General features: G+C 38.8%; 1 protein-coding gene across 1 annotated transcript in view; it reads right to left on the bottom strand.

The window, feature by feature from the left end:
- The window catches only part of rnf150a (ring finger protein 150a), a 129382-nt gene that overhangs the window by 82930 nt on the left and 29854 nt on the right, over window positions 1-16598 (bottom strand). Inside the window, exon 2 of the mRNA XM_072256190.1 lies at window positions 9785-10035. Within this exon, the coding sequence (XP_072112291.1) occupies window positions 9785-10035 (251 nt within the window). The remainder of the gene's footprint in view (window positions 1-9784; window positions 10036-16598) is intronic.

The raw sequence follows: 16598 nt of genomic DNA, 5'->3' as shown, positions 1-16598 counted from the left end.
AGGATTTTAGAAACGAATCATATCACCCTGGCCCATGTTTAATTGCCCCTGAGATGACAACAAAGCACTAAGTTTCTTGAAGCACTGCAATCAACTTAATGAAAGTACACCCATAGTGCCAATTGGTGGGAACTCCACTAACCAGACCCAGCAACAGGGAAAGATGGTGAGACATTTCCAAGTAAGGACAGTGGAATACTTTAAAGATTACCTGCAGGTGGTAACATTCATCCAGATGGTGGAAAAATTGTGGTCTGGGAGATCCTACCAAGAAAACCATGTCAGGTTGCTCTAAGTGCATTTTGCACATGGTGCCCACTGAATCATGATGCACTGGTGACACGGGTACATGCTTGTGACAGTTGATGGGCTGACAATTAAGTGGGTTGCTTTATTTTAAACATAATTATTCTTGAGAATTGGAAGAGTTTCACTCATAAACTTGAGGAAATCCAGCACTATATGATAGGTTCCAATAAGCTATTTTTCTTTGACTTAAAGAACAGGGAATGGAGAGCTTTCTATCAATTAATTTTAACTTCAGTTTTAATAAAATGCCTCGATACCCATTAGTGAGGGGCCTCGGAAAAGATGGAAGTTGAAAGGACATTTCCTCTTTTGGAACAATCTGGAACAATTGGTATATATAAAAAATGGGTACATATAAAACAAAAGTGTTAATGGTTGGCCATTTGTAGCCTGAATGAGGCAAATTGTTTTCTGTCAAAATTGAGTCTTTGGAACTCTCTTCCTTAAAAGAAAAAAGAACAGGCAACTCTTTGATCAAGTTCAAGGCAGAATTAATTAGGCAATCGATAAGCAGAGGGCAAAAAGTATTAGAAATTAGATGGAATGCAGAGGTGATGTTACAATCAGATCATTCATGAACTTCTGAATGACAGAACGGCTCAGGGCTTTAAGAGCCCTACTCTTATTCTGAATGTGTATGTTCATATGCCACATCCAGTTAAATACTGCCAATGTCAAGGGCAACCAGTATTTTATCTCTGAAATTTAGTTCCTATTTCTATTCCCCTGCCCCCCCGCCAATGTTTAAAACAAGGCAGCAGCATCTAAATAGTTTGGCCAAAAAAGAAATCTAAATGTCTATGAGCGAATTGTTGAGTTAGTGACACTTGAAAGCAGTGGCAACAATACTTATCACCTTGCTGGTAGAAGATTGTTATTGCTTTAATTAGCCAGATTGAAGATGCATTTTGATGAACGTGATATTATTGGGAAATTTTCCACGTTGTTAGGTAAACGCCAATGCTGTAGTTGTACCGGAAAATCTGAGCTTTTAGCGCCAGTGTCACAATTTGGTGTTCCACAGCCTTGCAGCACCTATAATGAATTAAATTGCCTTAAGATTGGTTTTTGTAATCATGTAACTGCAAGGAAAATACTAAGTTAGATAATCTATTTGGCACTTGTTTAGACTTGTATGTCAGGCTGTTTGTAAAGAATTATTTCATACACAAGTTCATTCAGGTTCATCTAAGTAACACAAACACGAGGAAATCTGCAGATGCTGGAAATTCAAGCAACACACATCAAAGTTGCTTGTGAATGCAGCAGGCCAGGCAGCATCTCTAAGAAGAGGTACAGTTGACGTTGCAGGTCGAGACCCTTCGTCCTGACTAAGTCTAAGTAACAACATCTTTCCATCTCTCTAACTTTAAAAACTAAGACGGATAACTTCACATCTTTCCTGCATTCTATTTCAGCTGCCATGCCCTCACCCATTCACGTAGCCTATCTGAAGTCCCCTGGAAGTCCAAGCTGATATCCAATTTGATTCCCCCATCCAAATTATTGAGATAAACTGTCAGAAACCAGCACAAATCCCTGCAGCAATTTATAGTCACAACCTCCAACCTCAATTCCTACTACTTGATTTCCATTCATTAACTACTTCTTTAATCAACATCAGTATATTACTCCCAATACAATGTATCCTGATTTTAGACCATAAGCCCATGAGTCTGCTCTGCCGTTTCATCATGGCTGATCCAATTTTCTTCTCAGCCCCAATTTCCTGTCTTCTCCCTGTACCCCTTCATGCCCTGACCAATCAAGAATCTATCAAACTCTGCCTTAAATACACATAAAGACTTGGCCTCCACAGTTGCCTGTGACAAAGAATCCTACAGATTCACCACTCAACATGAAAAGAATCAGTTCCAGAACAGACCACTGTGGAACATCAATAGTCACTGGCAGCTAGTCAGAAAAGGCTCTCTTTATTCCCACTCTTTGCTTCCTGCCAATCAACCACTGCTTTATCCAGGATAGTATTTTTCCTGTAACCATGGGTTCGTAACTTGCTCAGCAGCCTCATGTCAAGCAGCACCTTGTCAAAGGCCTTCTGAAAATCCAAGCACACAACATCAATCAATTCTCCTTTGTCTATCCTGATAGTTCCTTCTTCAAAGAATTCCAAAAGATTTGTCAGGCAAGATTTTTCTTTCAGGAAGCCATGTTGACCATGGCTTACTTTATCATGCACCTTCAAGTATCCTGAGACCACATGCTTAATAATCGACTCCAACATCCTTCCCTACCACTGAGGTCAGACTAACTGTGATATAGTTTCCTTTCTTTTGCCTCTCTCCATTCTTGAAGCGTAGAATGACATTTGCAATTTTCCAGTCTTCCGGAAACATTCCAGAATCTAGTGATTCTTGAAAGATCATTACTGATGCCTCCACGATCTCTTCAAGTCAAGTCAAGTCACTTTTTATTGTCATTTCAACCATAACTGCTGGTACAGAACATAGTGAAAATGAGACATTTTCGAGGACCATGGTGCTACATGAAACAATACAAAAACTACACTGAACTACGTAAGAAAAAACATAAAAACTACACTAGACTACAGACCTATCCAGGACGGCATAAAGTGCACAAAACAGTGCTGGCGCTACAATAAATAATAGACAAGACAGTAGGCACAGTAGAGGGCAGTAAGTTGGTATCAAGCCAGGCTCTGGGTATTGAGGAGTCTGATGGCTTACATAGTCTGGTTGTGAGAGCCCGAATGCTTCGGTGTGTTTTTCCAGATGGCAGGAGGGAGAAAAGTTTATATAAGGGGTACGTGGGGTCCTTCATAATGCTGTTTGCTTTGCAGATGCAGCGTGTGGTGTAAACATCTGTGATGGTGGGAAGTGAGACCCCAATGATCTTCTCAGCTGACCTCACTATCTGCTGCAGGATCTTGCGACCCACGATGGTGCAATTTCCAAACCAGGCCACCTCTTTCAGAACTCTGGGGTGTAGACCTTCTGGTTCAGCTGATTAAGCCACCATCAGACCCTTCAGTTTCCCAAGAACCTTCTCTCCAATTATAACTTCACACACTTCATGTCCCCTGACACCTGGAGCTTCCACCATACTGCTGGTGTCTTCTACAATGAAGACTGATGCAAAATACTATCTCTCCAGCATTGTTTTCCAGTGGTCCGATATCCACTCTCACCTCTCTTTAATACTTTTATTATATAAACTTACTTTGTTTAATAAACTTACCAAAAACAGTCTAAAAGTTCAAATACAGCACATAAACTAATGTCTCATCTATTCTCTTCATCTATTCTCTTAGTTATAACCTCCAAACATCCCAGAGATTTATCAAGCATGCTTTGCTTTTCAGAACTTCATGCAGATCCCACCCAAATCCTGTTACTACTGTCTAAGTTCCCTGATAAAACCTCTGTAAAAACAGATAGCAATACTTTTTCTGTTATTGATTATTCTGGCATCATGAGCCATGAAGAATATTGGCACACTGACAGTACCTCTTTAAAATGGAGAACACTAACATTGGAGCATTTTCTCCCCTTCCATTTAGTAGTTATTCTCATGATCTCATGTTAAAATGCTTTTAACTAATAGTGAAACCACACTTCACGAGTCAACATCCACAGAATCCCTGTTGTACTGAATGGATTATAGATACTGAACACTGCCATGTTCTGATCAACTTAGAATATTGCATCTATACCATAAACTGACGTGTGGATGAAAGCATTGAAGTCACTCGGTTTGTATCACTTGTATATTGCCATTAGCCTTAGAATACTATACATGTTGAGCTGACTTTTTTTTTAAAAACTAAAGAAATTTGTGTTCACCTCTACCTTGGCAAAGAACAAAAGTTTCTTTCAAAATATCAAACAGTAATTCTATCACAAAATATTTGAAACTTAGGTACAGTTTTTTTAAAAATTAAACCTCATTGGTAGTAACAGCAATCATTAACTACAGGACACTGACAGCACAGATTTCACAAGATGTGGCCTGCTGACCACATATTGCTTAGATACCCAATTATCCTATGGTCACTGTAGATATATCTAGAAACAATATATTGCTGGACATAAGCTTCTTAAGCCTGCTCATTGAGGCCTTGGGTGGCACAATAGATGAGGAACAAAAGCAGGACACATGAGCAGGCAATAACCAGCCCCCCCCCACCACCCCACCAAATTGCTTATGAAAAAAAATTAAAGACCAGCAGAGCCTTGCTCCTTGCTTTGCACTTATCAAAGCTGTGATTTTTTCAATGCTTCTATCAGAGACATTAACAATACAAATACAAATATAATTTTACAAATTATAAATTGTAAATAAAATCAAAAACATGTGATTTATATAACCTAAAGTTATACTTAACATATGATTTGCCTACATTTTTACCCTTCTCTCTCCTTTGAAATTAATGGGCCACAGTCTAATTTGACAAAGGATCTGCCAGCGTATTCTCCAGTTTTTTTTTTGATGGGGAATTCCAGAAACTTCATACATCACTACTGGATTCTATGCATTGTTCAGCAGCAAAACTTAGTGACAGATTTCCTGGTAGGAATATATCACAAAGTTTGTAACATCTGCATTTGAATATGCAAAACATGGATAAAGACTAACCTTATTTGTCACATACACCTTGAAGCATCGAAACATATTCAAATATATTCAAGTTAGTTCTGAATATGCTAGCATTTATATGGGGAGATACCAACAGTTCACTGCCGAACTACAATAGCAGCCACGTTACTAGGGATATATGGTATGGTTTCTTGTACAATTTTTGTTGGTAATTGTGTGTATGAACAACACTTTAGTTTGTTTCTCTCAGACTATTCCATTATGTCTTTAAGAACATCTCCAATTTACATTTGCATTTCTAAGACACAGTTAGCTTTGGCATTGTAGATCAAAATAAATCTTCAACAGGATATGATTGGTCAAAGGAAAATAACAATGGCTAATTCATTCAGCTGTGGAAGAGCAACTATAGTTATTAAGTCATATTCTATAAAACTTCAACTTGCACACAAATGAATATTTACCATCTTAACTATTTGATCTTGAGAAATGATCCTACTTATCAAAGTTTATTGCTTAAACAATAAAGAATCTTGATTATATCAATGAGGCTGCAATAATTGTTTAAACTTGAATTTTTTTTTATAAATCAAAAATGATAGAAGCTGATATTGCAGCTTGTCTGAGTTTTAAGTGAAAAACAAAATGGAATCACATGAAAGTGTTCATTTGCAAGAAGTATTAAATTAGAATAGGCTTTGGAGTCATGGGAAGAAATGTTGAAACTGCAATCAAGTTGGACAAACACTCAAGCTAATAACAGGTAATGTTTAAAATAGACAAAAATAATGCACACAAGAAAAAGATAATCTGCATACTTCAAAAAGCTAAGGATAAAGGTGAAAGACAACTAGAATCTTAATAATCCAAATATATGAATGTAGCAATAAACAATGAAGCCAATAAAATACGACATATCACTGTTTTGGTTATGCATTTAGAAGAGACAATCATCAACCATTATATAGCTAATCCCTCAGTTACACCAGAAATGGAGGGCTGGGGGGGGGGGGGAGAAGCGAGTTACATTCCTAGGAAAAAGGTCTTATCATGATTTTTACTTGTGTCACTTGCTCAGGAATCAAGAAATAAATTGGAAAAGAAAACACCTTCATTTTCCTGTATAAGTTCTGTGAGAGTGCATTTTACTTCACATCCCAAAATTTTGGGTTTGTGTTCAATGAATTTTGTAAATTTCCATAACCTAAATAGCTGGGGGATGGTGGGAAGGCTGATCGGCTGTAGCACACTGGTTAGGATACATCTTGAATACTGATTCCACATCAGAATCTCCAAAATAAATTATGAACTTACAAGCAAGAATAGAACATAGAACAGTACAGCACAGTACAGGCCCTTCAGCCCACAATGTTGTGCCAACCCTCAAATCCTGCCTCCCATATAAGCCCTCACCTTAAATTCCTCCATATACCTGTCTAGTAGTCTCTTAAACTTCACTACTGTATCTGCCTCCACCACTGATTCAGGCAGTGCATTCCACGCACCAACCACTCTCTGAGTAAAAAACCTTCCTCTAATATCCCCCTTGAACTTCCCACCCCTTACCTCAAAGCCATGTCCTCTTGTATTGAGCAGTGGTGCCCTGGGGAAGAGGCGCTAGCTATCCACTCTAACTATTCCTCTTATTATTTTGTACACCTCTATCATGTCTCCTCTCATCCTCCTTCTCTCCAAAGAGTAAAGCCCTAGCTCCGTTAATCTCTGATCATAAGAATGGAGAGCTAATACTTTGATCCCCAACTCTGGATACAATTTCTAAAGGAAAACCTGAAAGAATATTAGCTTTTGAACTTGAAGGGTGCATCAGAGGAGACTCTGGAGATATGCAAGACCTTACACTTGATGAAATGTTAACCCAGAATATTATTTACTGACTGATACATGGAAACATTTCCCAGGCAAAGTCTAATCAGCATCTGTCATACAATTTTAGACAGAGTGTTGAGGCAAACATTCTTTGTTTATCAATCTGGAATAGACCCCATGAATTTCCTTCATTCACATTAGCATATTTTGTCCAACCTTATGAAATGGAAAACTGAAGTTCAAAGTACATTATCAATGTATGTATACATCACACAACCTTGAGTTTTGTCTCCTTACAGGCAGCCACAAAACAATAAGCCTAAAGAGCCCATAAAAAAGACACAATAAACACCCAGTGTGCAGAGAGAGGAAAAAAATCATGCAAACAATGAAAGTAAGTGAGTAGCATTTAGAATGAAAGTGAGTCTTCAGACATGAAGCCCCAAGCAGGCAAACAACCTCAGCCTAGCGTAGAGCCGAGCAAACGTCCAAGCCCACAAGCGCAAACCCCAGAGCACACAACAGCTTCAGCCTCAATGCAGCAAAGAGTGGAATAAATGTCATGGAGCAGCGAGCAGAACCGGCCCAACCCTCACTCTGCCTTTTCAATCCATCTGGCTCCAAGTTCAAATCATCCAACCATTGGGTTGTTTCTCGCTCCAAGACCTCTGCCACATTTTGGCCCGTATCCAAACTTTCCAAGTTGGCCTGGTGCTTAGATTGATCAAACCTCACTCGTGGTTTAAGTGAACAGGCCTCAAATAGGTCTCTCCACTCGCCCTGACCTCCCCTTGCACCGCACGCTTCGACCTTCAACTCAGCCTTGCTATCACTAGTCTCTTCATTGTTTGAAGTGTTTCCAGTAATCATTTATTTTTTATTTAAAAACAGAAAAAGTGTAATTAAAGTACTTAGACATATTTCTTGTTTTGTTAACCACCAGTAAGTTGTCACCCTTCAGCAGCGCTATCTTTTCTTTCTATGAGATGGAGGTGCATTTGGACACAACAGCCTCTCTGAGGCCAACCAAAGGAGTTTTTCTCTTTATTAATATATTTTTTAAAAAATGATAGCAAGACAATGCTAGAGTCCAAGAATATCAGGTACTGCAGGTCTGACCCCATCAGTGAGCTGCTCGTTGGCGGAGGTGCTAGACTTGTAGACCATGTTGCTGCCTGGTACAGGAAGGCTTCAAGTTGGTGCGCGAAGGCAGCATGCAGTGTAACCATGGGTGATTGTGTTGGACATTTCTCTTGTGATCACAAGACCCTGTTAGACATTCATAATGTAAGATGCCGTAGGCCTGTTTCTCTTGTTTGGTAGCGTTGGAGCTGTGTGGCCCGTTTTAGCGAGGTTAAGGCCTCAAGCCGTGGACTTGCCTGCTGCTGAAGCCCAGGAGAAGAGAAGCCGGAGGCAGTGTAGCATGGCGTTGGTGCTCAGTTGGGGGCTGGCCTGTCCCATTGGTGCTGCCCTCCAGTGTTCAGTCAGTGGAATGACAGGCTGGATTGTGTGTGTATGCCTGCTGTGCACTGCTGGGAGGTGCATCATCAGATGTGGGACATATCACTCAGGGACTTGGGCTATATATGTTTTTTGCTAACTTTTTTTTTGCTCGGTATTTTGAATGTACTGTTTATGTTTTGCACCTTGGCACGAGAAGAATGCTGTTCCATTTGGCTGTATTCATGTACGGTTGAATTATAATTAAACTTGAATTTGATTTGATCTTAAACTAATGGTTCTGCACAACTCTCCTAAATAACTGAGTTCTACTAATGATTACTAATTACATCACTGATCACACTTAGTGTGTCCATATTTGTGTTAAGCCTACCCCACTGTTAAAGAATGAAATATTTTGCTTTTTTTGATACTCTGCCAAATATTCTTAAGTCAAAGATGCAGGTAATGTTCCTTCAAAAGCAGACATATATCACCTCACACTGTCAATTGTTGCCACAAAACTTTTTTTTACAAAAAGGCAAACATCCTTCCTTTTGCACTCTCAATATTGGCAAAGAGGAGAGCTGTTCATGCATTAATCTGGGTTGGATCTAATCTAGATAGCTGGTATGGCATTGGTGTTCAACCCATTTTAAATATTTTTGAAGTATTACTTTCCATGAAAATTAATCATACAAGATGAAATGAATCTTTAAATAAGGCCCAAAGGAAGCTTTATATTGTAATTATCCACTTCTAGCTAAGGGTTAAAGATCAAGCTTCAAGTCTACCAATCAGAGCACACAGGAATCAAGCCCTTGGCTTGGAACCAGTGTGGAATAGATTTATTCCCAGAAACAAAAGCACTTTTTGAGTAAGCCCTTCTGATTCTTGTGGCTTTTCCTCTATGTAAAGTAGAAATAATGTGCAGAAGCTAAATATTGACAGAGTCAGATTGCTGGGTGGAGGTGGGATGATTAATAGTTGGCAGATTATTGGTTAAGAAACCCAGGAACTTTTTATTTCCATTCATGCATGGCATTTTGCTTTGCAAAGTCCTTATCTACACAAAAGACTCATCAACTGGTCTGGCTTGTAGGAAGCTCTTTAGAGCAACCTATAGCCCCTAGCTCTCCAAGTACAGTGCGTGTCAGCACCATAACTAGTTTCAGGCACTGGGGATGCTTAGAACTGGTTTAGGTGGCAGTCTGATGGTTAGGCATGGACCTTTGTGGACCAGGATTTCTCCTAAATTTGTCCTTCAATACCCATCAGCAATCCAGTTTTCAAAAGGTCAAAAAAATCTCATCTGAGAAGAAAGTTAAATCATAAGCCATCCAGCACCAAAATATTTTAAATGGCCAATGTGCTTCCTGGGAGTAGGCTGACTTTCTGAAACTTGTCTCACCTGTTAAATCTAGAACTACACAGGTTGGAAACAGGTTAGATTAGGTGCGATATTCCTGAAATTTTTAGCATCTCACTCAACTCAGCAGTCTGTGCAAATTAGGATTTAATACAGTAACTGTCATTCTAGGAACAAACACGAATGGATTTCAACATTGTTTCTTGATACAGAAGAAAAGTGAACTAACCTGCGAAAAACAAGGAACTGAAGTGACATTACCTGATTTCGGTCTCGAGCATTTGCATATCTGAACCTCTGGATATAGTAGAAGACCAACCAGGCAAGCGAAATGATCATCAAAACAATAAATGATATCGACACAAATACAACTGAGGTACGGCTAACATATTTTTGTAAATTACGTGTTCCAATCCTTATGTACATCATAATGGTGATATTCCTTTCAAGTAGGCTCATAATCTCACGTCCTTTTAGTTCAGGAATCATAATGGCAACAATATCTCCTGTACCTGCAAAAGACAAAATGGGAAACAGTGAAAATTAATTGAGAATGAAGCTTACAAAATTACTTGTCCACTATTCCACAAACTATTCTTTTTGTAACCTACACCACCAAAACATATTTTTCGGAATTACAGGGACAATCAACAATTTAGCAATTCCTTGTACAGTAAACAAGGATTTATAATCACAAGGTTCCAATTATTGGGCTATCCTCAAACCGGTTTTTCTTTTTTCCGTCTTTAGTCATCCAACATTTACAGAAAAACATGCTGCAAAAGTGGGTTGGGGGGGTGGGGAATTAACACACACACTTACCTGATCTGGCATAATCATTCTGTGTTGTAATAGACACACTTGACTTGCTCTCGCTCAGTGAATTATGTGCATTTCTGCACAATGTATTTCTCGTTCTAGTTGGATACAGGTGCATAATTGAGCTTTGTTCAGCTAAAAATTGTGCAATGTTGTAATGAAATGCTAGGGTAAAATGAAAATCCTGTTTTCTCTTCCTGCCTCCAATGTTTTACAGCTGAAACCCAAAGTTCTGTGAGCCAAATCATGCACAATTTAAACCAATGCCCTCACATGCATCTTTTTGCTAATCCTGAAGTCAGTTACCTGTTGCAATACCCTCAAGCAGAGGAGCCTCTCTTCAGAAGTTTAAGTTTGAGATATTTGAAAACAGTTTAATCACAAAATAAACAAAAAAAAATGTTAACATGCATTACACAGTAAAATGCTGCAACTTTCCAGGGTGTTGTTGAGACCACGTGGAGCTTTTGTGTTTAGTTCTGGTATTCATATGCAAGGTCACATACAATATCCAAGTTCCCAGGTTGTTTAAGGGTTTTATTTCTGAGAATGGTTTGCAGGTTGATTTCTCCACACGTCAGAAATGTCCATTTTCTCTGATAACCCACATCAATCTCGCTTTGCATACACTTTCTGAAATTCCTTCATTTCACTGAATATTCACTGTAACACTACACACAATCAAATTAGTGGAATGTATACTATATCCAGTCATTAATGAATCCCATGAAATATTTTATTACTATCTGGAAAGTTGAAATCGCTAGTTATGCAAGTTACAAGAGCCTCTGTATCATACTTACATGAAGTTTTTCAAAATTAAATTCCCTTGAATAAATCCCGATATGAAGCTTTGGTGAGCAAGTTGAACCTACATTCATTCAAGTTCCGAAGAATGAGAAATCAACTCATGAAAACATTAAAAAAGTGGATGTGCTGGAGCTTTTGGAAAGCATCAAATTGAATAAGTCACCGGGACCGGACGGGATATATCCCAGGCTACTGTGGGAGGCGAGGGAGCAGATTGCTGATCCTCTGGCAATGACCTTTGCATCATCAATGGGGACAGGAGAGGTTCCGGAGGATTGGAGGGTTGCGGATGTTGTTCACTTATTCAAGAAAGGGAGTAGAGATAGCCCAGGAAATTATAGACCAGTGAGTCTTACTTCAGTGGCTGGAATGTTAAGGGAAAAGATCCTGAGAGGCAGGATTTATGAACATTTGGAGAGTCATAATATGATTAGGAGTAGTCAGCATTGCTTTGTTAAAGGCAGGCGTGCCTTACGAGCCTGATTGAATTTATTGAGGATGTGACTAAACACATTGATGAAAGTAGAGCAGTAGCTGTAGTGTATATCGATTTCAGCAGGGCATTTGATAAGGTACCCTATGTAAGGCTTATTGAGAAAGTAAGGAGCACTGGATCCAAGGGGACCTTGCTTTGTGGGTCCAGAATTGGCTTGCCCACAGGAGCCAAGGAGTGGTTGTAGATGGGTCACATTCTGCATGGGGGTCAGTGACCAGTGGTGTGCTTCAGGGATCTGTTCTGGGACCCCTTCTCTTCGTGATTTTTATAAATGACCTGGATGAGGAAGTGTAGGGATGAGTTAGTAAATTTGCTGACGGCCCAAAGATTGGGGGTGTTGCGGGTAATGTGGAGGGCTGTCAGAGGTTACAGCGGGACATTAATAGGATGTGAAACTGGGCTGAGAAGTGGCAGATAGAGTTCAATCCAGATAATTGTGAGGTGGTTCATTTTGGTAGGTCAAATATGATAGCAGAATATGTATTAATGGTAAAATTCTTGGCAGTGTGGAGGATCAGAGGGATCTTGGGGTCCGAATCCATAGGACACTCAAAGCTACTGCACAGGTTGACTGAGTTAATGTGGTTAAGGCAGCTTATGGTGCATTGACCTTCATCAACCGTGGGCCTGAGTTTAAGAACTGAGAGGTAATGTTACAGATTTGTAGGATCCTTGTCAGACCCCATTTGGAGTACTGTGCTCACTTCTGGTCACCTCACTACAGGAAGGATGTGAAAACTATAGATAGGATAAAGAGGAGATTTACAAGGATGTTGCCTGGATTGAGGAGCATACCCTATGAGAAAAGGTTGAGTGAACTTGATCTTTTCTCTTTGGAGCGACAGAGGCTGAGAGGTGACCTGATAGAGGTGTATAAGATGATGAAAGTCATTGATCGTGTGGATAGTCAGAGGCTTTTTCCCAGGGCTGGAATGGCTAACACGAGAGGGCACAGTATTAAGGTGCTTGTAAGTAGGCACAGAGAAGATGTCAGGGGCAAGTAGTAGTTGTTTTTTTTTAAAAAAAAAACGCAGAATGTGGTGGGGGCATGGAATGGGCTGCCAACGACGGTGGTAGGGGTGGATATAATAGGGTCTTTTAAGAGACTGCTGGATAGGTACATGGAGGTTAGAAAAACAGAGGGCCATGGGCTACCCTAGGTAACCTCTAAAATAAGTACCTGTTCAGCACAGCATTGTGGGCTGGAGGACATACATTGCGCTATAGGTTTTCTATGTTTCTATTTTCGAGAAATCAACGAAGTGGATGCCCTCATGGAAAAACATAGCATTAGACAGCATAGCTTCAGAATGAAGGATCAGCAGCGATGAGGAGGGATTTCTCCCTCTGAAAGTTTTAATTGTTTAGAGTTCTCTATGCCACAGCTGTGGAGGCCACATCACTGAATATATCCAAGGCCAAGATGGGTAGATGTTTGCTCTATTGAAAATTAAGGTTGATGATGAAAAGGCAAGTACGTACAGCTAAGACCCAAATCAAATTAGCCATAATTCCACTAAAGGAAGGATGAATGACCTGAGATGGATGGGGTTAAGAAGGGTTGGAAAGTTGTAAAAGGACCATGAGCAGAGTTGGCAGGAAGGGGATGGTGGGGGTGGTGAGTTAATGCAAGACCTAATAACAGAGCACTGCAGATTGTTTGACAATGCACATATGCAGCTTAACACTTTCTTGCCAAAAACAGGGCTTTGACTTAATAAAGGTGCCTACCAAGAAGTTACCAATATTTGTGCAGAGGTTTCTGTATCAATTTTGCCAAAGTAGCAGATGTCATAGAACACAGTATTGTCTTGTTATATTAAGCTGCCTCTATCTTCGTTCTTCTAGTCTAACAAGGTGTGGTAAATTATGTGGATTAAAAAAAGTAATCACTTATGAAAAAAAAAATCTTCCACTAAATAGTTAACCTGATCTAGGACTCTCCTTCAGATAATGTGAACATTTATATTAACACCAATCTCACCTTCACAGAATGACTTCAAAGAGCTTCCACAATTCTTTTTTGAATAACTTCTAACAATATTAATTAAATCTCAGATGCTGTCTTTTGCTTCAAAAACCCAAGTGGCTTATTCAATTGATTTACAGAATCTTTATAATTACACCCAACCCTTGAAATGAAAAGCACATTTCAGCTTAGTGCCAATTATACTTAGTGTCATAGTTTAATAATATACAAGGTCCTTTGCCCAATTTCATATTTATTATATTTATTTGAATATTTAGTTCAAAATAAAACAGACAGTGAAAACAATGTTAAAGAACAGCATACAGCTGGAGATGTTGTCTATCGTATGCCATGATAAACCCAAGCTTTATCTACTAGGATCAACAGAATTTAAATGAATCAACAGTGCTTACTATTAAAAAAATTGCAAAAGATTATAGTCCTGTGAATTCAAGAGACCCTTGGTGCTAAGAATTCTCCATTTAGATGAAGCTGAAGGACTCCTTAAACTTTGTAAATATATTATGTCCAGTACAAAGAGATCAGTTGTTGACAGCCCTGCAATTAGTGCTAGAGCCTCATCTTTGTATGAACACATGGCTATAAGTGGAGGAAACAGATGCTGCCTTAGCTGCCAAATTTTGTTATTATTATTTCTATCACAGGCCAGCTGGACAGATTTGTTCATTGCTTTAAACAGCAACATTTGAAATTACAAGGCTTAGAGGGATTTGCTGATGTGGCTAGTACAAGCCACAATGGCAAATCTCTCTAGTATAAACATATATTCAATACACACACTCAACTATGAAGAAACAGGGCTTTTTTTTTTTTGAAATGTTCCAAGAAAATGTGGAATGGTATTTATTCAACCAAAGAACTAAGTGACTTCAGGGCTTAAAAAGATAGGTAAACTCATTTGCTTTGTGCAAATACCTTGGACTGTAAGCGAAAACTAAAATTTAAATGCTCTAGAAGCATAAAAAGAACAACTTCTTTGTCCATGGTATGATGCTCCGATAAGAAAGTCTGGGCCACAAGTGTTTTGAGGACTGGCCGCACAATTCACAAATACTGGAAGAGAAGGAATTCCTTGTGAGAAAGAGCCTCCCTTTCATAATTCTTCTTGTGTTTGACTGTGTGCAATGCAACACATTAGTCACTGTGCTTTGTTGATCCCAATATAGCTCAAATACACTTTTACTTCCTAACATGCCATCTGCCCATTTCATAACAATGGACATGGTGTTATTGGGAGCTTTGAGCCTTATTATACCAGAATACTCCACAAACAGGAAGAGAATGCAATTAACAAAAGCAGAGGACAGAATCTGACACAGTAACAGAAATAAGAGGCCTAAGAGGAGGTCAAATCATCAGCTTTGAATGATAATCGGCTCAGATTCTGATCCAAAATTATCAGTGACCACAAAGGCTTCCCCACCACAGAAAATGATATTGTGATATAATATCAATGTAATTGATATAATTTTTCCACGATCTAATTGTAAATGTTTTAGTATATTTTCTTTTCTTGCTGGTGGTTTGATGTTTATTTTTAGAAGCTTTTTGTATGACGCATGACTCCAGGGTTGTACACCTAATGGGTTCTTTTTCTTTCTCACTTTTCTGCTTAGTAGGTTTTTTTTGTTATCACAAAATTTTTTTCAATCTTTAAGATAACGTCTTTTTTGAGACATTGTAAGTGTTGTTACTTCAATGTACTCGTTTTTTTCTGTATAATATAACAATAAAAAGATTTGAAAAGAAAGATATTGTGAAGTTAGCTGGGAAAAGGACGAGCTTAAAGTTATGAGAATGGGAGATGGTTGAGCTTACAGATAACCCATCAGGGAAGGAGCCTCAACTTTAAGAAAGGGTTAGATCAATCCCTACCATGTAGCAGAGATCTCCATGAGGAAATGACCAACAATGCAAAGCAATAGATCATCTCCTCTCCAAGCCTTAGGGGGCACCTACAAAGACTATAAATACTTGCAGCAGGAGGAGACGGATAAAATGATGAATCAGTTCATTTTATCTCAATTTCATCAGGTTGTAAATTAGAATTAAAAAGTTTTAAAAAGAAATCCCATTCATTTCATGTTTAAGTCTCCCTAATTATGAAGTCAGGCCATCAATCTTGGTACCAGGTTTTCCATAGGCTTAATGCCATGAAAAGTTTAAGCTTTCAGACAACTATTCAGGAACATATCTATCAGGCAACTTAGGGTGTAACTGAGTAAATGGGTTGTGTGAAAATTAACAGCTTAAACTGGTTATCATAACTAGGAGGTGGATAGCAATGTTTAGGTTCACAATTTCTCTTCAATACTGGTAAGAAGTGAGGCTGAACAATCCTCCATCAGATTAAGTCAACAGCCCTCCCTTATATCATGTCAAATTTGTCATTTTGTTTCCTACTTAACAGTTAAAAATTGCTTCCATTGGCAGTAATGTGCTTTGGGGAACTCATAGCTTATATCAGAAAAGTTTAATGTTTCTATACTAAAATGTAAAACTTAGGAGAAAATTTATACATAGTTAAGGCACTAAATTGACGAAATTTTGGCTCTTAGTACAGTTCATATTCAAGAAAATATCTTCAGTACAAAGCTACTAATAAATTCAACAAATAATGTAAGAGTGGGCTGTGAGTTCATCTTATTCTGACTATGCAAGTGTTTTTAAATAGATTCAGTAGAAATATAATGAAAGGAGTTCTGAAGAACAATGCAAAATTAACTATATCTGACACAAACCTTATTAAAAGTATCAAGTTCAGACCAGTTTAAACATGAAACAAATCCGATAAAGGACACATTATCCTGTATTGCTCCATAAGATGCTGCCAGTCTATTCATGTGATTCCGCCACGTACCATATTTCAGCTGCTGTGCTGCACTGAGTACCTCCCTCCATTACTCGATCCCTGCCAGTGACAAGTCACATTTGGGAAATGAAGCAAAGATTTCTACAGA

The sequence above is a fragment of the Mobula birostris genome, chromosome 4 (assembly GCF_030028105.1).
Source record: "Mobula birostris isolate sMobBir1 chromosome 4, sMobBir1.hap1, whole genome shotgun sequence".
Classification (NCBI taxonomy): Eukaryota; Metazoa; Chordata; class Chondrichthyes; order Myliobatiformes; family Myliobatidae; genus Mobula; species Mobula birostris.
The sequence above is the reverse complement of the archived record's forward strand: the minus strand, read 5'-3'. Positions and strand labels throughout refer to the sequence as shown.